Source organism: Pan troglodytes, chromosome 13 (genome assembly GCF_028858775.2).
Source record: "Pan troglodytes isolate AG18354 chromosome 13, NHGRI_mPanTro3-v2.0_pri, whole genome shotgun sequence".
Classification (NCBI taxonomy): Eukaryota; Metazoa; Chordata; class Mammalia; order Primates; family Hominidae; genus Pan; species Pan troglodytes.
This window is the reverse complement of record NC_072411.2, coordinates 50,975,040-51,002,644: the sequence shown is the minus strand read 5'-3', so window position 1 is coordinate 51,002,644 and position 27,605 is coordinate 50,975,040. Positions and strand designations below refer to the sequence as shown.

The 27,605-nt window shown below is 41.0% G+C and overlaps 1 protein-coding gene across 1 annotated transcript in view; it reads right to left on the bottom strand.

Moving 5' to 3' along the window:
- The window catches only part of KIF5C (kinesin family member 5C), a 151,360-nt gene that overhangs the window by 62,910 nt on the left and 60,845 nt on the right, over positions 1-27,605 (bottom strand). Inside the window, exons 4-11 of the mRNA XM_009443445.4 lie at positions 26,487-26,591; positions 22,229-22,277; positions 21,896-21,951; positions 21,130-21,217; positions 16,867-16,991; positions 13,926-14,030; positions 13,407-13,555; positions 1,758-1,906 (exon numbers count right to left, since the gene is read on the bottom strand). Of these exons, the coding sequence (XP_009441720.2) occupies positions 1,758-1,906; positions 13,407-13,555; positions 13,926-14,030; positions 16,867-16,991; positions 21,130-21,217; positions 21,896-21,951; positions 22,229-22,277; positions 26,487-26,591 (826 nt within the window). The remainder of the gene's footprint in view (positions 1-1,757; positions 1,907-13,406; positions 13,556-13,925; positions 14,031-16,866; positions 16,992-21,129; positions 21,218-21,895; positions 21,952-22,228; positions 22,278-26,486; positions 26,592-27,605) is intronic.

The following is a 27,605-nucleotide window of genomic DNA, read 5'->3' as shown; positions in this document are numbered from 1 at the left end:
GAGGATGGCATTTGATGAGGGATGGAGAACTGCAAGGTTAAAGTTTGGCAAGAGATGCAAAATGATGGGGGAAAAAAGGTTCATTGCCCACCCTGTAATGTTTCTAAAGCCAGCACCCCCAATCCTTTACCAAAAGGCTTTACTGAATGTCCTGGTCACCCAACAGAGAACTGACCTGGAGGATTCCCGAAATAAAACTTCATATGGCTACTCCCCACCTTGCCAACTACTGCTCCCGACTCTCCCATTCCTGCCAAATTGCAAAGAATCATCCACCAGCCTCAGGTGCTGAATTATTCAATTATTCTAGTAGCTTTCCAAACACGTGTGCTGCTAGAAAATCTTTCAAAAATAAAAGAATCATGTTATTTAGGCTACTAGGTCATTTTTGAAACCTGTCTTGAATTCTCGTTTGCCACGTAATTGTTTTTCTATTAAACAATAGCTCATTGACACCCCACCCTTACTAGCAAAAAGCAGTGGCAAACATGTAATCACAAGACAATCTGCTGCAGTTACAAACAGTCAGCATTACCTCCCGATCCTGCACAACAGCCCCCGGGCTCCTACCCTTACCCAAAGCTGAGGTACAGCTGCAGCACCTAAAATACTGAACACAGCAGCAGAGGACCTGAAGAACAACTTCCAACTATCCGCCATTCCCCTACACACACACCAACCTGCCTTATTTTAGTTAAAAAGAAAAAAAAAAAAAAGCCTTCTACCTTCTAACCTACGTCACAATGCTAAAATCACTAAAATAATCTGTCTGCACTTAGATCTGGAAACCCCTCTTAACACCTCACCCACAACCCACCCACCCACTGCATGTCAGCTCTCTGAGATATTTTCTCCCAGTAGAACAAACCAAAGAAAATGTTTTGGGGAAGAAGGAAAACGAGTCACGAACCAAGCCTTTAAGACTCCATTTTAGCACAGGGCTCCTTTGAGAGCCCTATATTTCTGGCATGAAGATGAGTTCAGCCAAAAAATGCAAGTATTTGCCAGAGGTAGACTTTTAACCCCAAACCAGTGATAAAACTCACATAGGAGAGAATGACATTTTTCATTTAAGTCAAAAGCAGTCTGAGCCACTAAGTCTCAGGCACTTTCCTCTAACCTACAAATAGGGGTACCAGCGAGTTATTACAATATTAGATAGAGTGCATCTCATTGGAAGCAGATTAAGGCAGCCTTGCAGATAATCACTGGTCCACACTAACAATGCATGCTAGCCAAGTGATGGGATGGGGATGGTGCCTGTGTTAGGGACTAAGAAAACATCTGCTTGTTCATACAGGTTGTTGCCAGGAGGAATCAAGCTGCACCATTGCCCCAACTTTCCCAAGTGTCTCCCAGGATGCCAACAGTCACAAGAAAAAGAAAGCACACACACGGCCAGGCACGGTGGCTCACGTTTATAATCCCAGCACTTTGGGAGGCCAAGGTGGGTGGATCACTTGAGGTCAGGAGTTCAAGACCAGCCTGGCCAACATGGTAAAACCTCATCTCTACTAAAAAAAAAAAAAAAAAAATTACAAAAATTAGCCAGGTGTGGTGGTGCACGCCTGTAATCCCAGCTACTCGGGAGGCTGAGGCAGGAGAATGGCTTGAACCCTGGAGGCAGAGGTTGCGGTGAGCCAAGATCACGCCACTGCACTCCAGCCTGAGTGACAGAGAGAGACTCTGTCTCAAAAAAAATAAAAATAAAAAAAGCACACACTCATGCCTCACTCTTCCTCCTTACTTTTCCTTACCATTCCTCCACCTGTTTAGCTCCATCTCCAGATGCTGGATAACATTCTTCAAAGTCTTGTTTTTCTCTTTCTCTTTTTCATATTTCTTCTTCCATTCTTCTGCTGTCAGTTCTAGGTTCACAGAGACTGTATTCTTGATGGTCTTAGCTCTGGGATTAAAAACATAAGGGGACAATTCAGCTAATTATTAGCATTAGCTAAATCAATATGATTAAGCCCAAGATTCCTCATGTCAAAAGACTGGAATTAGGGAAGCAGAAGGGATCCTGTGGCTTTCACCAACCATCCTCCTAATTGGACTAACGGCACCACTAACCCTTGAGGCTTCAAGCTCATCCTTTCCTTTTCTCCTTCACATCCCACCGGTCTCTAAATCTAATGAACGTTTATTCGAATTGTCTCAGGGTTTCCTCTTTCTCTCTTCCCTCTGCCACTTCTCAGCCATCCTTATGGTTACAGCCTTTTTCAAATGTTCAGTACCCTCCTTTAAGCCCCTTGCATACCATCACCAGATTTACCTGCCTAAGTTGAGGTTCTTTTCAGTTCAATTAACATTTATGAATTTGGGGTACACCAAGACAGATAGACGAGGTCTCTGTCCTCTTGGAGCCTGCAGTTTCTTATACCAATGATACACAGACAGAAATAATAGAATCAATTATTTCTCTTCCTCACCTGTGGTACCCAGAACCACCCCTGATGTATTTATCACATCAACACATGCCTCATAGGTCAGGTGGGTCCCACAGCTGAGTAAGGCTGGCCAGAGGACACCATGGCTCCCTGCTGAGCATACGCCCCCCCCCCCCGCATCACAGCCCATCATCACCATGCGGTGAGGAGGCCCCACAGTATTCAGATCATCCTATTTTCCAAGAAAAATCAGAAACTGTTTTTTCTTTAATTTGTGTCTCCCAGTTTTAAACTATTTATAAAAACAATGTGTGGGACAAACAAACATGCCTAATGGCCACCATTTTGCCACTTCCAGTATAAGAGATGATGCGATCTCTGGGGCACATGGCCTGGGGGGTTGAGATGCCACAGGGATGTACCTGGAGAGTAACCCAAAGGGGCAACTGTGGAGAGCAAATCAGTAGCTGCACCAAGTGATACCAAAAACAAAAGCCATGACTCAGCTCAGCATGCACAGAGACGAACACCTAAGTGGCCTTGTCCAATTAAAAAGGAAACTCCACTTAGGCTTACTTTCAAGAAGGTAAAGCTTCATTAAAAAATATGTGATATCCTGTTTTATTTGCTATTGACTTTTTCATTTTGAACTTCCAACAGTTCTTACACCGTCATATTTGCCAGCACAATCTGATTTGTGATTCGGGTTAATTACCATTGTCAGCAAATGACATCCTGATTTCTATTTCAGTGCAAGAAATTCAGTAGTCCTCACCAGCACTACAGATGTCATTCCAAAAATTCATTGCTAAAGCAGACAACTAAATAACCCAACTGTCAAAAGAGGAGTTTAACAACTTCAATGTAAGACTCCATTTAAGAATTAGGATAACTCTCTCTTGTTCACTGTAGCTTGAGGCTGCAATCCCTAGAAGTGCTTTGAGTCTAATTTTTCAAATAACAGCAATTTTATTACTACTTTAAAGTCTGGTCCTGTTTGACACTCTCACCTCTCCTCCTGACATCCTCAGGCGGTACTGTGGATGCTTCTCAGATGCAAGCACAAACATCACAAGCATCCATTATCAACTTAGTAAGGCAAAAAGTGAAAAATAACTCATGGCTAAAATGCTTATGGACACTTAAGGGCACACTTCAAGGCTACTAATCTTACATTTTAAATCATAAAGAGTCCCTTGATAACTTCACATGATACCAGAAAGAGAAAGCTAAAGCCTCTATGCTATACTCAGGCAGGTTTAGCCAGAGGCATATTTTGTGAGCAGACTCAGCAAGGTTATCACCATTGGTGTAACTGGTCCTCATTCTCAAAGTACTTTTAACAATTGCCTAGGAAATCCCCACTTCTGTAGTAATCGGGGTCCTGGAAGGAAACAGACCACCTGCTCAAATTGCATGATTTGAAGAGTGCTTAACAAAGGTTTGGAAAGGTGTTGGGAAATAACAAGGGTTAATGTGGTACCCACATTAGGGACTGGGGAGCCATTACTACCCTTAAGCTGAAGGGGAGCCAGAGAGAGAAGGCTAGAAGGAAAAGATTGCCTGGTAGGTATGAATTGTCACAGCCATTGGTAGGGACACAGCCAACCCAAAATGATCTGGCAGGGAAGAAGCCAGGAAATAAATACCCGGACCTCACGCTCTTCTCTCCTTCTGATCGCCTGCCTGTGTTCCTTCCCCACGGGTGTAACATAACTGGAAGCCAGAGGAAAAGGAGCCCATTGCATGAGCCCAAACCAGTCACCCTCCTAAGTCACAAAGCAGGACAGAGATGGTGCAGAAAAGATCCAGAGGAGTAGCTAAAGATGCGCAACCCAACTTCCATTTGGAACTCAAATAACAGTGGGAATCTGTGTCTCACACTGGAGCCCGAGACTTCATTCAGCCCAAATGGGGCAAGCGGGGCCTTCACATCCACTAAAGGTAGAATATGAAAAAATCAGCTTACACTGAGAGAGAAAGATGTTAATTCTCCTAAAATTGCTCTAGAGAATTAAAGTAATCCCCACCTTCCCCCAAAAAAACCCTAAGGGGTTTGTGTATGTGTATAGAAATTGGCAAGCTGATTCTGAAATTTATAATAGAAATGAAAAAAAAAGAATAGCAAGGACAGTTCTGAAGATCAAAGTTAGAGGATTGAATATCATCACTTTCTTATAAAGTAAAACTGATCAAATTGTCAGAAATCTTGGAATAAAAACAGAATAAATTGTCCAGAAACAGGCACTCAGATGACAGTCATCTGACTTATGATGAAAGTGTCCATAGAGAAGAGTGGAAAGGGCAGTCCTTTCAATACATGGCACTGAGGGGAAGTGGAAATTTATTCCTCACCCCCAATACCATGTAAAAAATTCTGTTCCAGAGAGATCCCAGACATAAATGTGAAAAGTAAAACAATAAAGCTTCCACAGAAAATATAGGACAGTATCTTCAAGACCTTGGGGTAGGCAAAGTTTTTTTTTTTTTTGAGACAGAGTCTCACTCTGTTGCCCAGGCTGGAGTGCAGTGGCACAATCTCGGCTCACTGCAACCTCTGCCTCCCGGGTTCAAGCGATTCTCCTGCCTCAGCCTCCCGAGTAGCTGGGACTACAGGCGCCCGCCACCACGCCCAGCTAATTTTTTTGTATTTTTAGTAGAGACAGGGTTTCACCATGTTGGCCAGGCTGGTCTCAAAATCCTGACCTCTGGTGATCCGCCCACCTCAACGTCCCAAAGTGCTGGGATTGCAGGCATGAGCCACCGTGCCTGGCCAAAGATTTCTTAAATAGAACATAAAAGAAAAAATAAATTTGACTTCATTAAAATTAAAAACTTGTGTTCATTAGAAGCCACCATTAAGACAGTTAAAAGGCAAGTTACAAGGTGGGAGAAGATATATAAAATACATATACCTGACAAAGGACTTACCCAAAATAACTGCTTTAAATCAATAAGAAAAAACTGGGCAAAGACTTGGAACAGGCACTTTATAAAAGAAGTGCCAATAAAACACCTCCTGAAAAGGTGTTTAACATCATTAGCCTTCAGAGAATGCAAATTAAAACTACAATGAGATACCTTCACACACCCAATAGAATGGCTAAAAAATTTAAAACTGATAATGCCAACTGTTGCTGAGAATGAGCAATGACTATAACAGTCAACTACTACTGGAGAGAGTGTGAATTATTACTGTCGTTTTGGAAAAATCTTTAGTAGTATCTACTAAAGTAGAATATTTCACACCTTATGACCTGCTCCCACCTAACAGAAATGAGGACATATATTCACCCAAAGGCATGACAACCAATGTCATAGTAACTTTATTTATAATCACCCCAACATGAAAATAATCCAAATATCCATCAACAATAGAATGGATACCTATAAGCCATATTCATACAATAGAATACTATATAACTGTGAAAAATGAACTACTACTACACCTAACAATGTAGATGAAGTTCACAGATAAAACGCTGCATGAAAGAAGCCAGATACAAAACAGTACTGGGTGATTTCATTTTCAAATAGTTCAAAGACAGGCAATAACAATCTATGTTGATGGAAGTTAGGGTGACAATTACCCTTGAGAGTTCGGTGTTGACTGAGAGGGTCAAAGAGAGAGGCTTCCAAGATCCTGGGTGGTGGTCACATGTGTATATATATTTATAAAAAAAAAATTAGTTATGCACTTAAGTTTATGCATTTTACTATATTATATTCAATAAAAATTGAGTTAAGAAAAATAAACTGATGGAGAAAGAAATCAAGTCAGATACAAGAATTTCCAGATGCAGAATAAACTAGGGTTACTAAGAGAGATATTGAATTTTTGTGCCCCGAGGTTTATTGATTTTTGTTTTTTTTTTTTTTACTAGAACAAACATTCTCCTATCTAGGATGTTAAAAACAATCTTGCAAAGTGAAATAAAGAGGGTCTCAGTCCCTCATTCTCCCAAGAGACTAAGAGTAAAAGGATATAGAATATCTACAATTTCTTTTTCTTTTTACCATCAACTTTGGCAAATTTAGAGAATGAAGGAGCCTAATGATCACTAGCTTCTTTCTATTTGGACATTCAAAATTCACTTTCCCTTAATTAGCTTTAACTGATTTCAGAGGAAAAAAAGAAAAAAAAAATCAGTTTCCTCCTTTGTTAATATCTAGCTAGTTGCCATCAATGCGGTTACACAGTGTTCTGCTGTCTTGTTGTGGTTTGAATCTAGGGCGTGAGGCTGCCAGTGAACATGATCCGGAACTTGGGCACAGGCCCACACGTGTGCATTTATTGTTCAGCCTTGTTTCCAAAAGAATTTCAGATAGCTTACAGGGAGACACAAAATCAAGAAGACAGCAGAAATTAAGAAGTGCTCTTAAGGCAGGTTTTGTGATTTTGTCTAGCAGAAGCTATATACAGCAATTGTGATACCAACCAGCCTTATAGTTCCGGGACATTATCTCTTTGATATAGAGAAACAAGTCAATGACCCATAGAAGCCTTATTCTAGCCACTTACTGACTGCTCACTCATCCTCTTTAAAGGTGAAACTGGCTGTGATACTATTTGATTAATCCAAAGTGGCCTGATCATTCACAAAGAAATACAAAAGTGGGTTCTTCATTTCTAAAAACTCTCAGGGTTTTCAATCAGAGCCCTCAATGTGTATACAGATATCAATGTCTATTCCACAAGTTATAACCACAGCAGGAACTGAGCAAAATCCTAACCAAAGGCTACTCTGGGAAAGAACTTTAATTCAGTCCTAAATTTATACCCTAACAGCAAGACCTGCTTTTAAAACTGAGTCAAATTGTGAGGATGCCATTATCAGGGAATCTGTTTTGCATCTTTTCCTTGTTTTGGCTTGCTTCAAGTCAAGCACTACTTTAATGATATATGATCTAGGCATGCCCCAGGTATAAAATCTCTTCTCCCCACAGGGAGGGAACCAGGACCAAATTTTTTAAAGACCTCAAAGCTAATGAATGTTAACCACCCTTAGGAAAGGCAGACCAAGCCTAGTGGACAAAGATCAGAGGCCACAGTACATCTTCCATCTAGATACTGCTACAGAGACAGTTAAGTCAGAAAAGATTCTCTTAGATATATTCTACTAAAGAATGGAAAGAGGAAACTACCTCCCCATTGTCAAGCATTCTGTTATTTTCTTCCCAGCACCACTCAATCCTTCCATCACTGAATTTGCAGTTTACATGTTCAGAAGCACATGGCCAGCTTCCAAGACTGCTGATGCTACCCATCTCCACCACCGAGGTTAAGCACCCATATGTGATGACACTGAAGGCACCCTCATAAGTTGGCACTTGAACGAAGCCCTCCTTGAATGGGGAGAAGACCTAGAACCACTGCATTCTGATGAGTCTCATCCCCACCTGCTTTCCCAGTGGTTTCCTATACTCATATTTCCTGGCCACAGTCAGTTCTAAATGACATGAGGAGTGCCTACCTTTGGCGTTTCTTCTGTTTACTTTGGCTTCCCTGGAATAACCACAAAGATATTTGTTCTTGGTACCTTCATACCTTTTATTTCAGCATCCTTCTTTTCTCACCAGGTGTTCAGGATAGTGCTGGCATTTGAATAAGGAGCTCTAGACAACCTCACACCTTCAGCACACAGAATAAATCTGTCATGTGTGATTCTGCACTGCGAATGGTGTGTGAGAGAGAGAAACGGAGATTCTCCCACTGTGGGAGCAGGAGAGGATAGAGAGTATAGCATTCTTCACTATCAGAGCTCTCCAGAGAAGCAGAACCAATAGGAGAAAGATAAAGACAGATGATAGATAAATATAGATAATATATTATATATCCTATTGTATATATAAAATCCTACTATATATACATACATACATATATATGATATACCTCACTCTTTTATTTACTTAAGAAACTGACTCACATGACTATGGGGGCTGGCAAGTTTGAAAGCCATAAGGCAGCCTGACAGCTGCAAACTGAGGCTGGAGTTGATGTTACCATCCTGAAGCACAATTTTTGTCTTCTCCATGAAACCTCCATTTTAGCTCTTAAGGCCTTTAACTGAGTGGATGATGCTCGCCCTTATTATTGAGAGTAATCTGCCTTGCTTAAAGTCAGCTGATTGTAAGTGCTAAGCATATTCTACAAAGTACCTTCACAGCAACGCCTCGATTTGTATTTGATTAAGTAACTGGGCACTATGGCCTAGCCAAGCTGACATATAAAACTAATCAGAAACTAACCTTCCAATCTGCTCTGAGACCTAGTTCCCATCTAAAACACCCAAACCTTCTTCTGAAAGGACCACTGCTCCAAAGCACCTTCCCAGCTTCTGGTGAGGCCATTTCCCTGCTTGTGAGGGAAGGAGGGAGGGCAGGAGGGAGAAATGAAAATTTTGTGTCTTTAAAAAGTTCTAGTCTCCTGAGAAACATTCAGAAATGACATGGATAAGGACTTGGCATCTAGTTAAATGTATGTCACCCACAGTATTTCTTCCCTCCAAGGGCAAAAATTAACCCTACTGGTGTTTCAGCAACAGGAATGATTTAAGCCTTTTTTTCTTTCATGTCAAAGTGTAGTCAAGTGTCTGCCTTGGCCAAAATGCTCATTCTACTCTCGTAGGTAATGTGTTCTCATGTTCTGGTGACATAAATTTCATATGCACACTATTCAGGCTCTGCCTAATCTAGCTATCACTAAACTGGCAGATGACACAATTAAAATGATGACACGACTTTTTTAAGTGCACATCAGGAAAAGAAAAAAGATTATTACTTTCCCTAAGATATCAATTCTCCTTCCACATTCAACATACAAATAAAGCCTTCAAATTATTCATGCTGGATCAATCAAAACTCCCAGTGCCAAAGATGTGCTGATTCAGGTCTTCCTAACCACATTGGTCTGCCCCCTCAGAGGGCCTCTTTCCCTTTATTACCACCCCAAATCAAGGTACATTAAATAGGCTTCCAACACAATTGGGTGATTTGAGTTCACACTTCTAAAACATAAATATCTTTTTCAAATAGCGCTGTAAAAGTAGTTGAGAAGAGTAATTAAAGACTACAAAATAGAATTCTGGAAGCCAGAAGAAAAAAATCAATAAAAGTGCTCTAATTTGAGTCTGGCTTTTTGACTTTCTACTGCCTCATAATTCAAGTGCTGCCTCCTCAGCTAGATTAAAAGCTCTTTGAGAACACAGGAGACAGCACTTACTTCTTTAATGGCATGATGCTGGGCATTCAGGAAACTAAAGGAAACAACCCCGACTGAATGGAAGAACCAGAATGCTGGAAACCATCATTCTCAGTAAACTAACACAGGAACAGAAAACCAAACACCGCATGTTCTCACTCATAAGTGGGAGTTAAACAATGAGAACACATGGATGGATCATACACTGGGGCCTGTCGGCGGGTGGGGGGCTAGGGGAGGGATAGCATTAGGAGAAATACCTAATGTAGGTGACGGGTTGATGGGTGCAGCAAACCACCATGGCACATGTATACCTATGTAACAAACCTGCATGTTCTGCCCATGTATCCCAGAACTTAAAAGTATAATTTAAAAAACAAAAATAGAAATAGACATGGTAAATTTTTCCCTTTAAATTCCAGTATCTAACCTATAATCCTGAAGAATGCTAACAGGACTCTTGGTAGCGTGCCTTCAGGGATCTGCAGATTGAACTGCTTCGAAACACATACTACATTGTGTTATTCAGAACATCAGTACAGTCAAGCAGAACAACAAACGTGTACTCTCTTCACGTCCTTGAAAGAACCACAAAGGAATAACGGAGGAACCTCATGCTGCCCTAAGGTTTAGCCACCTCTGCAGTAAGAATATAATGAACACTCATTACAATGAATTTGGGATGTGCCCGGCAGTCTTTTCTGAGTTCAAAGTGCTTAATCTCATTAGCTATCACATACCATGTCTAATCCGATGTTCAGTCTTGTGTCTGCTGTATAATTGGGTTCAATGAGTATATTTAACAATACAGCAGGTATTGGCCCCATAGAATAGCTCAGCATCCTTAAATAATCCATTAACTAACTTGGGGATAAAGGTAAAGGAACGAAACCTCACACATTTCCAATAATAGTTTGGAAAGCAAACCAGATCCAAACCCAACCAAACTTCTGGACGTAATGGCATCAATGTTCAGCAACTGCCCTAACTTCCCAAGTAACCTTACACAATAAGCTTTAGATTCATCTGTTCATTCATTTGATAAGCATTTATTTATTGACCACCTACTGTGAACTAGTTGTGCAGAGTGGTTGATGAGAAACTAATGTCTGTGACAAACTCAGTCCCTGCTGTCACAGAGAGCAGAATCTAGATGACTCTGATAAAAGAATGTAGACCGACCTATTTCATTTGAAAACATGATTTACATTACTTTTTATTTCCTGGAAGCCCAAATTACCTGCAGCATTTTTTATTTGTTCATTCCCAAAATGTAATTCTAATTCTACTTTATTTAATCCTCTCCCTTATATGACAGTGCTGTCCCTTACAGTGCATTATATTCAGTCTAGTCCCATCTACTACTATGACCTTTTCAAGCCGCAATACTGTGAGATTATTTAAGACGAAGGAAAAGCAGAACTTGCAATCACCGATAGCCTGCCATCGGTCACGGACTTTTTTACCTGGACTCATGCCAGCCCTTGTGCTAGGTAAAAACTGAAGTAACTCATATAATCCTCCCAATATTCTTGAAAGTAGGCATTATTATATCTCTCTCTGTGGGAGAGAATACTGGGGCTCAGAGGGGAGAGGTAAACAAGAGAATGGGTCAATAGCAGAATTAGCTTCAACACTGGGCTTACTGACCCAAAGGGCTGTGCTCAGACACTGCATCCTAGGACATCCTACATGTTTAGTCACTTTACTGGCTGTGTGGTCTCAGGTATGGTATCCAATGGCTTTGCACCTAAGCCTTGATTTCATACCCTGTACAAAGGTGAGATAATTGCTGTCAGAAGTGCTATAATTTTGACACACCTGACATATATTAGACACTAACTGATATTCAAAATGCTTCCTGTAGACAGCTGCAAATACCTCCTGATAACAGCAATGCCCCAAGGTGACTGGGCCTTGCAAAGATAGCCAATGCCCCACGGTGACTCTGGCTTGAGAAGAGCCAGATTATTTTTGCTTTGCTGGTAAGGATTTTTTTTGAAGAGATGTTTCCTTTATAAATGCACTTAGAGCTGGTTTGCTCAAACATGTCTTCAGAGGAAATTGTTAAAGCTCAAGTTTAAGACACTGGGCAGGATGCGATCTTGTTTTCCATAAGCAGATGCTGGTTTGTGGGTTTCTGAGACCCTTGAGGAAAGTAGGTGTTATCCTACTGCAACCCCCTTGGCCTAAGCATTTAACTAATCAAGGAAGCGATTTGGGAGGAAGTAAAGGACCCAAATCCAGTTTAAAAGATATATTAGGTCTACAACATTTCAATATAATTATTATTTATTTAGACATCCCACAGGTGCCACGGCTGTGTAATTCTATGTTCTGTTGAGGGCTCAGGAAATGACTGGGGCTTAATGCAGTTTAAACAAGCCATAACAATTTCCCAGACGGAATGCCCACCCCCATCTGTCCTTTCTCTCATCTTAAACTATTCCTTAGGCATAACCACACAACACACACTCCCAGGGAGAAGGCAGGGAAGTGCTCTGTGCATCCATGTACAAATGAGCTAGTTAAAGCCCACAGAGCACTGGTGACTTGTCTAAAGATCACATGATTGTTCAGAATTAAACAAACCGAAGGCAGCAGAATCCACATCCAACCTCAGCCCTCTGAGCCCTCATCCAACCTCAGAGCTTGCTGAGCACTGAAGATGTTCAGATCGCCCAATCCACAGAACCGCAAGCACTCTGGGAATGAACACTGAGGCACGAGGGCTGAAGGATAGAACCTAAACACTGGAACTGAGGAAACATGCCTGAAGGAGGTCAGGCCTTGGACAGTGGGAGGGGGTAGGTAAAAAAGAAAGTGACAAGAAAAAAAGATATGAACCAAACCACACATGTAACTCTTGCTTTACAATTATGGAGTCGTACCTGCTGCCCACCTATGGACACCTCCCAGGGATCTAGGAAGTCTCATGTGGGAATTTTTAAAAGTAGGAAGCTGTCATCTGCGTCTCTTCTCAGCATACAGTCCAGACCTCCTACCTCCAGTGCTGGTAAAGATTCCTTCCCCTTCTTTTCCTTTTATACCTCTCTTCTGCATTCACCTAATTTTCTGGGTGTTTTATCAGCAACTGTGCAATGGATCGCAAATACCGGAGCTAAAGGCAGTTATCAATCTTGAGATTTACACACTTGAAATAATATGAACCTAAAAGGTAGACTCCAGTGCCATGAAGAACAAAAGTAACACCCCAATGCATTTCCAATTCACATCTGAAATGAGTTTGGTTGTTTCGTTTTGTTTTAAACACCATACATTTGACTGGCATGTTCTTGCCCGTTATTTTAAAATATAATTATTGCTTTGGCTTCAATAAGTGATGCCTCAAGTTTACATATCACCTGCTAGATGTAATTTAGTAAAAGGCTGTTTGTCCCTTACTTTGTGATTCTCTGACAATAGCCCCTTGCCACTCACTATTCTTTTTGTTTGTTTGTTTGTTTTTTTGAGACAGTCTCGCTCTGTCGCCCAGGCTGGAGTGCAGTGGTATGATCTTGGCTCACTGCAACCTCCACCTCCTGAGTTCAAGCAATTCTCCTGACTCAGCCTCCCAAGTAGCTGGGACCACAGGCGCATGCCACCACGGCCAGCTAATTTTTGTATTTTTAGTAGAGACAGGGTTTCACCATGTGGGCCAGGCTGGTCTCAAACTCCTGACCTCAGGCAATCCACCCGCCTTGGCCTCCCAAAGTGCTGGGATTACAGGTGTGAGCCATTGCACCCAGCCTTGCCATTCACTTTTAAGACCCAAGACCTAGCACAGAGGATGGGTCCTGAGAGACCACACGTACCTCTGTCCGAACATCAGTGTGGACTTGGTCTCAGCCTCATTGAAGACAGAAGGAGAACAGCAAATGACGATGGTGGTTCTGCAGTTCCCACCCAAAGAGTCCTGAAGAATCCGAGTCATCTTGCTGTCCCGGTATGGCACATGTGTTTTCTATTTAGGAAAAGAAAAAGTATTGGTTTTGACAGCCCATTCTGAGAAAAACACAGAGGCAAGCAAGTCAGGGATGAAGATACTGAGCTTAGAAACCGAGTAAAACAAGAATTTGTGGCTGGGTCTTTGGATCTTGCCAAAGTTTAGAATGCCCATTCTTTGACCTATGTCATAGGAAATTAGCATCACCATTCATACTTTTTAGTAGATGGGAACTCCCAGCAAGCAGGCATCCATAGCCAGGATTCCCTCTGTCCTCTTCCAAACAGAAAAACAAACCAGCCTTTGGGGTGTGTGGCAAAGGGACTATGAGGCCCCAAAAGGTGGTTTCTCATAATATTACTTAATAGATGGGTGCAGGATCACTTACTGTCCCTTCTGCCAAAGCAGAGATCACATTTCCAAGAGCAGACAAAGACTTATTGATATTTTTAGCTTCGTCAAGAACAGCTCCCTCGGCACCAGTTTTGCTGACCTACCAGAGAGAAAAGAAAGCAGTGAGCAGCACAGGACAGCAGAAGCACAAAGTAGAAATTTCAAATTCACATGAGGGCAAAGGGGGACAGCCTCCTGGAAAGCAAGGAAAAATAAAAGTAGAGAAGACCCACAGTGATAAAAACCATCCTTCGTGTATGAGGCTGGGGATTTGGTCTCTCCTGCCATCATTTTCCTCTCAATTGGGTTTTAGTGGAATAGCTGAAATACCTCAAATGGTGGAGCTGCAGATGCTTCCCCAGGGGCCATCCATCCAGGGAAACCAGGCTCCAGAAGTGCTGTCACCATGGGTAGCTCGGGCCCTGGGAGACTGAGCCGCAGTCCCCATGCCGAAGGGAGCCCAGAGGGAAGCATGAAGAGAAAATATTGTCCTGAGCCACAGTGAATGGGCATATTGGAAAAATGTAAGTTACGAGCTCCAAGTTCAGGCAGATGACTAGAGGCGGTAGGGTTGGTTATCCAGAGTCCGTTCCTTCCCTACTTATTCTCATAGCAAGGAAAAAATGAAAAATATCCAAAAAGCAAAAAACTTGGGAGAGAAATGAAAAGTCAAATGTATACTGCATCGTAAATTTGTCTTTTTTCCTCTGCAGCCAGAGGGACCATGCATAGTTTCTCCTTTGCTGTGTTATTGCTGGTAATTTCATCTTGACAGCATTTGTTCTAGGTAGAGGGCAGTTTACAGATGCTAGAAAAAAGGGAACTCAACATGATTCATGTCTCTGCTGACTGGACAAACGATGCAGGGGGAGCAGCTGCTCTCTCAAGAAAGGAAGTGGGGAAGCAATGTTCAACTACGCAAATTCGAATCACATATAAAGGAGAAACTCCTGATGACAGAAATGAATTCATGTCCAGGGGGAGGTTTCTTTCCAAATAGAACAGATTCTCAACTCCCTTGGAATTGTTTGTGTGGTACCCCTGCTTACACATAGAGAAATCACGTAGCTGATGGGTCACAAATAGTAGCAGTCTATGTTATTTTAAGCACTGTTATTTTAAGATGCTTTCTTATTTGAGCATCTTAACTCCATGAAATATACAAGGCAGTTACCATCTATCACCCTCCTTCGACAGACAGGAAACTGAGCCCCAGAAATGTCAAACTGCCAGCCTAAGGGAAGAACACCATTCAGGGGAGACGGGAACTAAAGCCCAGAGTTCTTTTCTACAAGATCACACTGACACAGTCATATGGACACATCTAGGGCAAAGGAAAACAGGTGTGTGTGAGCAAAAGAAACTACGTGAAGGACATGATTTCAAACACCTCATAAATATCATTAGCAATAACCACTGACACTGTGCAGAGGCAGGCCTCCACTCCAGTCTGTCAGTATTAAGCAGTTTTCAGGTGTATTTAGGCTCTAAATAACAACAATGCTCCATTATTTCCATCTGTTGTGCGTCTGTTTAACTAAAGTTACAAGCCCATACTAGTAATTTTTTTTTTTTTTTTTTTTTTTTTTTTTTTTTTTTTTTGAGACAGAGTCTCCCTCTGTCACCCAGGCTGGAGTGCAGTGGCACGATCTTGGCTCACTGCAAGCTCCGCCTCCCGGGTTCACACCATTCTCCTGCCTCAGCCTCCCGAGTAGCTGGGACTACAGGTGCCTGCCACCACGCCTAGCTAATTTTTTTTTTTTTTTTTAATTTTTAGTTGAGACACGGTTTCACCATGTTAGCCAGGATGGTCTCGAACTCCTGACCTCATGATCCGCCCACCTCGGCCTCCCAAAGTGCTGGGATTACAGGCGTGAGCCACCGCACCCGGCCCCATACTAGTAAAATTTTAGATTCCCAACTAGAAATACCCGGATGACTTTCTGCTCACGGTTTTACAAATGCATACTAGAGGACAATTCAAGTAACCATTACTTACGTGGATGTAAGTGGCCATAACTTGGCATACGGGAACTCAGTGATGTAGTGCAATAAGTGGGGATCAATCATACAGTTAGGGAGACTGACCAAGCTTCAAGGCTGGCCTTCATGGGGACAATCAGCATGATGTCAGTGATGATGGAGGCCAGAGGGCATTGTGCACATGGCCTTGCTCTATGATGTTGCTCGAGGGAGGTCAGTGCCTCCAGACAGGGTGTGGCAGCAGAAGCCTCCAGTGGTGCTATGGAAGTGAGACTGGAGATTCTGGGAAGCCTATTGCTCTGGAGTACAGCCCCGGCCAGGGCCTGGGAGGGCATGGGTCAGGGTGTAGACGACAAAAGAGAATCCGGACAAAACCAGAGAACAGTAAAGGCTTGCCGCTGAGGCTGATTACAGGCCACACTGCATGAGAGAGCCAAGGCCTCCCACATGGGACACCATCAGCCCATGCCTACTGCTGGGAGAACCAGGGAATGCAGGGAGCGCTCCAGGTTCCAGACCTTCTATCAGCAAAACAAACCTGCAGAGGCAGGACTGCCACATTCCAATGGCAAAGCTCGTTCCTGGCCTATTAGAGTCGGGTACAACATGGGATTTTCTCTTTTCTCAGAAGTTCATATCCCTCCCACATGTGTGCAGCTGCCTCTGCCACAGGCTAAGTCAAACCAACTATTGCCTCATATCATCATAAGGGCCCATCAGGGATAAATCAGAGTTGGCATGCAAAGCACTTGCCTGTGACACCAACAGGAGACCTCAGGACCAGAAAAGAAAGCAGGGACAAAGGGTTAAATGTAATAACACCTTGGCAGAGCCTCAGAAATTTTAAAAGCTCTTTAAAGCAGGAAAATAGAAAAGCATAAAAATTATACCATTGCACAATGAAGCAAATAAAAGGGGAAAATTATAGATAATACAAATAAAGAACAAATTACCTTTTCGCTCCCAGCCAAATCAACCAAATAAAGTTTCCCACTGAGTTTTTTTTCAGTCTCTACATTCTCTTGTTTAATATTTATCAGGAAGATACTGTGACTTCTAGAGCTGTGTTCATTCATGTCTGAAAAGGAAAATAGTTTACTGCTCTACAAAGAACATGTAGGTTTAGGTAGAAAACCTCTCATTTAAAAAGCATAACAAGTCATGCCTAATAGCTCCATTTCATTGAAGTAAGTCCAGCCAATTCTAAAAATTATCTGAGACCCCTGTTTCTTCTGAAAAACAATGCTCATTCTAGAAATACAAGATTTTAAATGTCTTCAAGGAGCAAAGAAATTAATCTAAAAATCTTAGTCAACAGTTTAAGATATCAGATTTTCTAGCTCTACCTGAAGCCCCATCCTCTAAATTCCTACTCCAGCATGACTTTCCCCTTGAAGAATTCACTACCTCCTCCCCTGCCTCACTTTAAATTCCTTAGACTTCATCATGATTAATACATGATGTATTCTATCTTAGTCATGTGCATAAGCCTTGCCTTATCAGTAATATCATAAGCTTTCTTAAGCAAGGATTAAGACTTTCCTAAGGAAGGATTAAGACATACACTTCTACAACCTATGCTAACAGCAAAGAAGTTTTCAAAAATTAAATATGCTTCATTAAGATGGGATACTGGAAATAAAAATCCTTGCAAATCCTCGTCTTTGTCTGCCAAGCAGACAGAGACCCCAGCAACCATCCCATTCAGCCTTCACCAGCAATCATTTCTCAAAACCATCTTACCAGATTATATGTAAAAAGCCCTAAAGATTCATTTTTAAAAAACTGTTAGAACTAATAATTAATTCAGCAAAGTTGTAGGATACAAAATCAACATGTAAAAAATCAGTTGCATTTCTATATACTAACAATGAACAACCCAAAAAATTAAGAAAACAACCTTATTTATAATAGCAAAAAAAGGATAAACTATTTAGGAATAAACTTAACCAAAGAAGAGAAAGACTTGTACACTGGAAACTACAAAACATGACTGAAAGATATGAAAGAAGACACAAATAAAGGGATTGATTGAAAGACTTAATATCATTAAGCTGTCAGTATTACCCAAAGCAATCTACAGATTCACGGCAATCTCTATCAAAATTTCAATGACATATTTTACAGAAGCAGAAAAATCCATCCTAAAATTTATATGAAATCTCAAGGGATACCAAATAGCCTAAACAATCTTGAAAAATAAGAACAGAGTTGAAGGTCTCACACTTCAACAATATAATGGACTTTGGGGACTTGAGGGGAAGGGTGGGAGTAGGGTGAGGGATAAGAGACTACAAATAGGGTGCAGTGCATACAGTTCGGGTGATAGGTGCACCAAAACCTCACAAATTAGCACTAAAGAACTTACTCATGTAACCAAATACCACCTGTACCCCAATAGCCTATGGAAAAATAAAAAATAAAAGTTACTACAAAGCTACAGTAATCAAAACAGTGTGGTATTGACATAAAGACAGACATATAAATCAACAGAAGAGAATAAAGGGCCCAGAAATAAATCCTCACATATATGGTTGAATAATTTTCAACAAGAGTGTCAAGACCATTTAATGTGGAAAGAACAGTCTTTTCAACAAATAGTGTTGGAAAAACTGGATAGCTACATGCAAAAAATATATTAATGTTGGGCCCTTACCTTAGAGTACATGCAAAAATTTACTCCAAAAGGATCAAATACCTACATATAAAAACTAAAACTATAAAACTCTTAGAAGAAAACACAGGAGAAAACCTTCATGACATTGGACTTGGCAATAATTTCTTGGATATGACACCCAAAGCACAAGCAACAAAATAAAAATAGATACTTCATCAAAGTGAAAAACTTTTATATCAAAAGACACTATCAATAGTGTAAAAAAGCAATCCATGGAATAGAAGAAAATTTTATAAATCATATATCTAATAAGGGATTGATGTCCAGAATACATAGAGAACTCCAAGTCAACAACAACAAATTAACCTGATTAAAAAATAAATACAGACCTTGAATAGACATTCCTCAAAGAAGATATACAAATGGCCTATAAGCACATGAAAAGATGCTGAACATCACTAATCATTAGGGAAATGCAAATCAAAACCACAATGAAACAGCACTTCACACCATTTGGATGGCTATTATAAAAATAATAACAATAACAAGTGGCAAGGATATAGAGAAATGGAAACTCTGATGTACTGCTGTTAGGAATAGAAAATGGTACAGCTGCTATAGAAAATAGTAATAATAGCAAATAGTAGCGGTTCCTCAAGAAATTGAAAGTAGAATTACCATGAGATCCGAAAATTCCACTTCTGCATATATACTCAAAAGAATTGAAATCAAGGACTCAAATAGATGTTTGCACACCTATGTTCATAAGAGCATTATTCACAACTGCCAAAATGTGGAAGCCACCCAAGCGTCCATTAATGGTTAAATGAATTTTTTAAATGTTGTATATACATACAATGGAATATTATTCAGCCTTAAAAAGGAAGGACACTTGCTACCACATGGATGAAACTTGAAGACATTATGCTAAGTGAAATAAGTCACAAAAGGACAAACACTTTATGATTCCACTTACATGAGGTACCTAGAGCAGTCAAATTCATAGAGATAAAGTAGGTTGAGCAAGAGGAGAATAAAGAATTGGTGTTTAATGGGTACAGAGTTTTGGTTGGAGAAGATAAAGTTCTAGAGATGGAAGGTGGTGACATTGCACACAATGTGAAGGTACTTAACGTCACATAAATGCATACTTTAAAATGGTTAAGATGGCAAATTTCATATTAAGTATATTTTATTGCAATAATAAAGAAAAACCTTACCAGAATGATAAGAATAATAGCAATTTTTTTTTAGATTAGCAGTTCCAAACCAAGGCATCAAAATGGATTACCAGGTATGCCATAAATAATTTGTGATTAAAAACAGCTACAGAAACAGAGTGAATAACGTAAATGAGAGATGCTACTACTATAAGAATATCTGTCTTCCATTCTTTCAGGTATGTGTGCATGTTTTAAGCAAGAGAAAAAGAAGTGGAGCTTGACCAACACTGCATCCAGGAATAGGCTCACCTATGAAAGTTGCTATATACATGAATATCATCTGATACATTGCTCAGATAGAGAAAATGTTGAGAATTACAGTTCTGGACCACAGAATCAGAGAATCTTGGGTAGAAGAGACTTAAAGAGCCTAGACCAGTCAGGAAACCAATACCTGAATCTCTTTTACAACATAACAGTGAACTCACTACCTCTCTAGGTAGCAGGCAGCACTTGGGGCAGCTATAAGGGTTGGAGAGTTCTCCTCACAGGGGTCGAAATCTGCCTCCCTAGAGCTCCAACAATCATGGGTATTCTAAGCATTGAGATGGAACAGAACAAGCTGACCCTCTTTCTTAGTGTCAGCACCTTCAACACGGTAAGATACATTACATTGTCCACACACCCTCCTCCAGATTTTTTTCCCTCACGCAAGCTATAAACCCTTAGTTCTCTCAGCTTCTGTTCATATGAACTCACTGTCATTTGTCCACATCCCTCTTAATAAGATAGACAACTGTCTTTTTTCACGGACCCTCTGCTGCCCAAATCCCATATGCACTGCTCCCCTGAGATGCAATGAACATACTGAGGAAGGAACTGCAGAGCTAATGAGCCAATCTGAATGTGTCTGCTAGTAACATATCGGAAGGCTTTCCCTAAAGCTCCTGGCTCTGCTTTCTGACTTCCTTCTTCCCTTTCTTTTTCTTTTTTACAGAAGGCAGAAATCCAACATGGTTTATTTCCATGTGTGTGACTACAACATATTATAGAATTTGTTGGTTTGGAACTTTTTTTTAACCTGAACAATAACATGATCAAAATAAATAAACTGATGAGCTTACTCTTTCCCTCCCTTTGGTTGGCTGGTTGTTTATTTTTCCTAATGTTCAGGCTTAGGCTGTTATCAGGATCCAGTAAGTCTCACCCAATATCTCCAAGACCTCAGAGTCCTGTGGACAGCAGAAGGCACCCTTTCCCATGACTGCCTAGACATACTCATAGCACACATACCCTGGCGTCTGTGTCCGAGCACTGCTCTTTAATCACCTTCCCATGCATTCTTTCATTTGTACCTAATTCCCCACCCCCCTCGGTTGGTGGGCAGACATCTGTCTCCCAAGCTGCAGGGGAGGAAACACCCCCACCATGCTTACTTGTCACAGCCACGTGTCGGTTTGCTTTGCCTTCATCTATTACATCCATGACTTCCTCGGGGCTTGACACAAACCGCTCAGTGCATCCCTGGAAGAGAATCAGTTCAGGTTCACCACTGAAAGAGTTGAAAAGCAACAATATTTTGAAAGGCTGAAACATTTTCCTGTTTATCTTCTAGAGGTGCAGATAAATAGAAAGGCTGAAATATCGATCCAACAACTTTTCCTCCTTGCCCAGGGCTTGAATTCTACATTAAAGAGAAGTCTGAGCAAGCCCTAGGAAATATAGAAGTAAACCAAAAAAAGAACTGTCAAATTTTCCTAGGTTTTTGAGTACATATTCATACTGAACAGCAACACTTTAAGAAGACAGAAAATCAAAGAAGAAAATCAATGAGAGAAGAAGAAATGGATGAAGTTTTGCTTTGCCTTCTATCTTTATTTATTCATGATCATGGCCACCAATATTACTTTGATGTTCCACAGATAATGCTATAATAGGCGTTACTGCAAAGTAAAAACAATTGCACTCAATATCGAAATCTCTTTAAATGTGAATAATATTAAATAATAATGTCATAAAGGAAAGATACAATTGAAGAAAGTAAATGTCAATTTTTAAAACCAGATGAATATTAAATTTAAGGAGCCTGAATAAATGCCTATATGCTCTTTACAGATAATATTCTGCACATCTTACGTAATAATTATTATGACAGAGACTGGAGAGAAATTAATTGCATCACCAATCAAATCTTCCTCATACCTTTACATACGGGACTCTGTTTTTATCTTCATGAACAGCCAAGTTGGTCTTGGATACTAAAAAGATGAGAATGACAGCATGCAAAGAAGAAAATAAAAGTTAAAGACTCTATATTGGAGGAAAAATGGAAGTTTGTTACAAAGGACAGTCAGATCTAATCTCTTTGCAATATGCAAGTTTAAGCCTTGGCTGAGAATAAACATATACCCTGAAGGCAACAGAGTATCTCTATAAATTTTCATTAATTCCTTAAGCAGAAGTGTGATAAACCATTTCAACCTCCCCGGACTTTTGTTACAGAACAAATAAAGGACAAGCACTGAGGTTACTTACCATCAAGTAAGTCCCTTATTTTGTCCAAGTAGATCTCAAAATAGGAAACCTAGTTAAAAACAAATTGAGCTTGGAATAGACATGCCACAGTGTATTTCAAAAATGCCATTATTAGTACTTATGAAAGCTTTCATCATGCATGGCTAAGAAGAGTAAGAAGAGGGGTTCAAAGTGAAGACTTATAATCTGGCCAGCTCTACTGGGATTCCCCTGCTTCCCGCTTGCTCTACGCTTCCCTAAGTGTGGACCACTCTCCACCCACACACATCACAGCTCCCTTTGGTTGTCATTCAAGTGTTCTTAACATCATGTGCTAGACACTTACAGGAGGACTCTAGGCTTTACGTTAGATGAGCACCAAGCACGCTTAGAAAACACTCAGTAGGCCTCACCTTATTGCATGATACTGACAGTATCATGAAGGAGACGTAGCCCAAATGTTCACATGCAAGAAGCCAGGAGAGGGCAAGGGCAGTGTGTTTAGAACTACAAGAGCTCAGAAAGGTAACTGCGCAAGAGCTGGTAATGGTGGCCAGCTCTGGTGCATCCAGGAAAGATCTGAACAAAATGGGACTTGATAAAAGATGGTTAGACTGTGAGAAGAAAAGGAGGCCTTCCCATTAGTCTCAAGGCTCAGCCACAGCACCACCTTCATCAGCATCACCTAAGAACCTGTTTGAACTGCAGAACCCTGAACCCTACTACAGTCCTGCTGAATCCGAATCCCAGAGAAAAGGAACTAGGAATCTGGTTCTCAGTTCCCCAGGCGATTCTTAAGCTGGCTGATGTCTGAGACCTGCTTTAACTAAATATGTGGTCTTAGGGACTCAATTCACACATAACCAAGACCCTAGGCTTCAATTGTCCCATCTGTCACATGAAGCCATAGGGCTTTACGATGTCAAAAATCCCCCTCTAGGATTCTGTACTCTGTTTACGTCTGCTGTCTGCCTACCCAATAAACTTATCTGCCCTATGTTCATAAGTGCTTTTGAAATCTAAACAAGGGAGTGGGCAGAAAGGAAAACAGTTGTAAAGTTGTAAAGCTGGGATGTGACTACTCAGGTAAAACCTCATCCCTACATCCCAGCTCTGAACCAGTCAAGGGGAAGCAAAGACTCTAACCCAGCACTGGTCCCAGCTCTGACTCAGCCCTGATCCATTATCTTTAATGTGCCTCGGTCTGGAACTACCTGACTGGAACCATCCCAGCTACTCTGAGATGTGGGGTCCTAGCTTGAGCCCTGGAATCCACTGCTGGGCATCTCTCCTGGCTGCCTGTATCCCTAGCAACATCTGCCTACTTGAACACCTGTCAGACTTCCCTGTCCCTGAGGCCCATCTCTCATGGACACACCTATGTGACATTTGAAAGACTCACGCCTACAGCTTTCTCTAATCTTTCATGCTGCCACACTCCCCACATCCTTATGGGTCTGTTTGACCTCCAATCCTGGACATCTCTAACCCAGTCCTTCCTGCAGCCAACTCTACCCTGGTTCAGCGCATTCTATTTATTTCAGAATTGTCTGATTTTCATTAAGACTTGTCTATTATTTTTGAGATCTTAAACATATGGCCTTATTTCCGTAGATTACAGAGAAAATTAATTACATCTAAAAAAAAGTCACAAACTAGATACTGGCAAATCTGGCAATTAGAATCATATTCACATTTAATGTAAGTAGAAACAGGATTCTGATTTCATTAATTTCTGCTTTTGGTGTATGTGCGAGGGTGGTGATTTTGTTGTTTTGTCATTTAAAATACTTTGTGAGACCAGGCGGAAGAAAAATAAATAGGCATTGTTTGGCATTAAGAAATAGGATGTTCAGAAATAAAGTTTAAAACCTCTGTGGGACTCATTTAAGGAGCAGATTTTCGATATTGCCTTAGTCAGTCCTCTTTTTCTTGATTTAGCCTCTCACTATCCGGTTCAAAATACAAAGTAGTCAGCAACTAATTTGCCCACTTATAATTATTATTTATAAAACAAGTAAGCATAAGTACAAATGCAACACAGAAATCCAGACTGTAAAATTCAGCCCTAGAGACTTAAGAGTGTTGTTCCTCTCCTCCTCTAACTTCATGCTAGGGCTGTTTTTATCTTAATAAGATTCTAACACAAGACCCTATTTTGAGGGCAGTAATTGGTTTAACATCGTATTCCAGGATTATCACATAAGAACCCTGCAGTAGTTTAAGCTATTTAAATGCAAACAGCCCTAAAGAAGCACTAAGCTTCTAAATCTTGATCCCATCAAAGCAACAAGCTTCTGTATCCTTAGATATAAAGAACCTTGGCAAGAAGGAGAAGCAGGCTTTAGCCAACAAAAGGAATCCTAAGGAAAAGTGATTTGCTAGATGTAATTTATAGTTGGGCAAACAGTTGGTGCCTTCTTTTTATGTCATTTACGAAAGGTATACAGTAGTAAGGGGAGAAGTTTAATATAATTGAAAAGGTATCGCATGTGCGGTTGGTCAGACCTAGGGTCTATTCTTAGTTTTATCAATAACTTGGTGTTTAAGTTGGGCCTTGTAACTCTGCGTCTTTTTTTTTTTTTTTTAAGACAGAATCTCTCTTGTCGCCCAGGCTAGAGTGTGGTGGAGCGATCTCAGCTCACTGCAACCTCCGCCTCCCAGGTTCAAGTGATTCTCGTGCCTCAGCCTCCTGAGTAGCTGGGATTATAGGCACACACCACCATGCCTGGCTACTTTTTTGGTATTTTTTTTTTTTAGTTGAGACAGGATTTCACCATGTTGGCCAGGCTGGTCGTGAACTCCTGACCTCAGGCAATCTGCCCGCCTCAACCTCCCAAAGTGCTGGGATTACAGGTCTGAGCCACTGTGCCCAGCCTAACCCTGCATCTTTAAACTTCCGTTTCCTCATCTCTGAACAGATGGGCCTGGTGCACTAAGATCCCAGCCTGAAGGGAAATCTCTTAGCAGATCTGCTTAGTGAGGCTTCTTAGAACTGCCCCTTCACCCTCCCCAGCCACAGTGGGGGCCCCCAGACAGCATGTGCATCCTGGACACAGCTCATCGGGCAAGGGGGGCACCTATGTAGGCTGGGCCAATGAGTCCCTGCCCAAGGGAATTTAGAGTTGGAAATAAGGGAATGGTGGAGCAGCAGCTGCCATGTTGCCAACCCCTTCTCCCACCAAAAAGAGAGAAAGATGCTCCAGAACAAGAGAAAGAAGTCAAGCAAGGGGCCAGAAAAGCAGGGACTATAACAGGTTTGGAGGTGATGATATGCTCAAGAATTAGATAAGGATCATCATTGTACACTTTTGGGAATATATTAAAAACCATCAAACTATACACTTTAAAAGGATGAATTTTGCGGTACGTGAACAATATCTCAATTGTTTAAAAAGTTTAAAAAGAAAAACAGGGCTTAGATTTCCTGCCCTCCACACTTCCTCCTCCACAAAATGCCCACTGTCAGATTCTGTATCTTATAACAATATCCTCTATTTGCTTAAACAAGTGCCTTTCAGCCACTTGCAAAAGAGGTGTTCCAATGAATATACCCTAATACCAAATTTGATTATTTAACAGCTACAGTAAGAGAGTAGAAATCTCTCTTTTAATGCAAATTTAAGTCATACAACAAGTTTTGGTTTAAAACAAAAACAAAATACAAGGGGGAAGATAAAAAGGAAGAGAATTCCTCTTCCCAACATTTCTCAGAGTTCTGCTCTGTGACACTCTGCTCAAAACACAAGTCTGTGATACTCTTAGGAGGAGAAATGTGTCTACATTCAAATAAGCTGGGAAATGTAATCTAATGCATGTCCCCTTTGCAGAGCATACTGAAACCTGTGATAAACTTAACACTGTTCAAGAAAGCATTTTCCCAGCTCATTTGGCCTTACAGCCCTTTTCCCTGCTAGCCCACCATTAATAACACAAGGGACTGTGTTCCACAGAACACACTTTGGAAAATGCTGCCCTAACCCAAACACAAACACATTTCAGTCATACCCACAGAAATCCAGAGGATAAAGGGTAGAATTTGGGCAACAATCAAGATGATTTCCACCTAAAGAAGGCTTTTGCTTTCATTATGTGGATATTTCAAGCAAACCCTCCAGACACCTGTTAGCCTAGGTCACTAATAAAGAGGGCTCTGCTTACCACAAGAATGTCATTTAAATTAGTAGGATCATCTTTTATATCTTCTTGAAAGGAGGAGGTATAAGAAACGTTATCTGGGGCCCAGTGTCTTCTCTGGGGACCAATCAGTAATACGTACCTTTATGTGAAACTCCAGGTTCTCATCCATGGAGTAGATATGGTCAAAGATATCATGGGCAATTCGTGGGATGATCCCCATGAGCTGGGGGTCGTGCAGCTTCCCCTAGTGGGTGAAAATACAAACACGGGCAGTTAAAGTATGCTGGGAGACACATGAGAGAGAGGGAGAACCATCTCTGGGTTCCTCAGACAGAACCCGGTGGAGCAGGAAGCACCCACATGTGCCTGCCAGCTCCCTTGGGCATCTACCTGACTTGCCAACAGACCAGAAGTTGGTGGAAAAACTCAGTGTGTTGGTCTGTTTATCCAGCAGGGGAGCACTTGTTCTGCCAAGTTCTGAGGCCCCACAGTATTGCCTCCAGCTGCCACTCAAGGAAACAAAATCAGAGTCTATGTGGCTAGTGTGGGGTGAGGAGGAGGAGGAAAAGGGAGCAGGAGAAGGAATGAGAATATATAGGTTTGGGTTTTGAGTATTTACAAACTGACCTGAGCCTGGAGTTCCAAGTAAGGCAATCTTGTTTAATGAAATCACCTCTAGAACTGATTTCCAAAATTTTCCAAAATTTCTAAGAACCTTATTCTGGCAACACTTTCAGTATCATTTAACAGATCAATCAAGAAAATACATTTCATCAACTTCTTTTAAAAATCTGTGGTTCCCAGGCCAAATTGTTCCAAATAATTTTTAGCTGTTTCTAACACCTAAATCCATGTTTAAGATCGTCTTATATTCTTCTTACCCCGCTTTTCTACTTTACTCATTTCACCTAAGTGGGTGGGGATAGGGATAGGTAAATTCTTCTGCTATTTTGATATTACCAAATCCATTTTTAAGGTCCAGAATTTGCCACCCCTGAAGATTTTAGAAAAGATGCCTTAGGATCTGACAGCAACTCCTAATGAAGACTTCCAGAAGTATTGAAAGCAACACACAAGCTCCAGAGAGCCTTTGCCTAAGCCCACCGTCAAATAAGCACTTAAGTTCTCATATGTGTTCAACAATCCATCAGTGAACAAACACACAGTCTGCAGGTTTAAAGTGATCAGTGCCAACAACACATCCAGAGATTTTCCAGATTTTTTGTTTGTTTGTTTTTGTTTTTTGAGACAAGGTCTC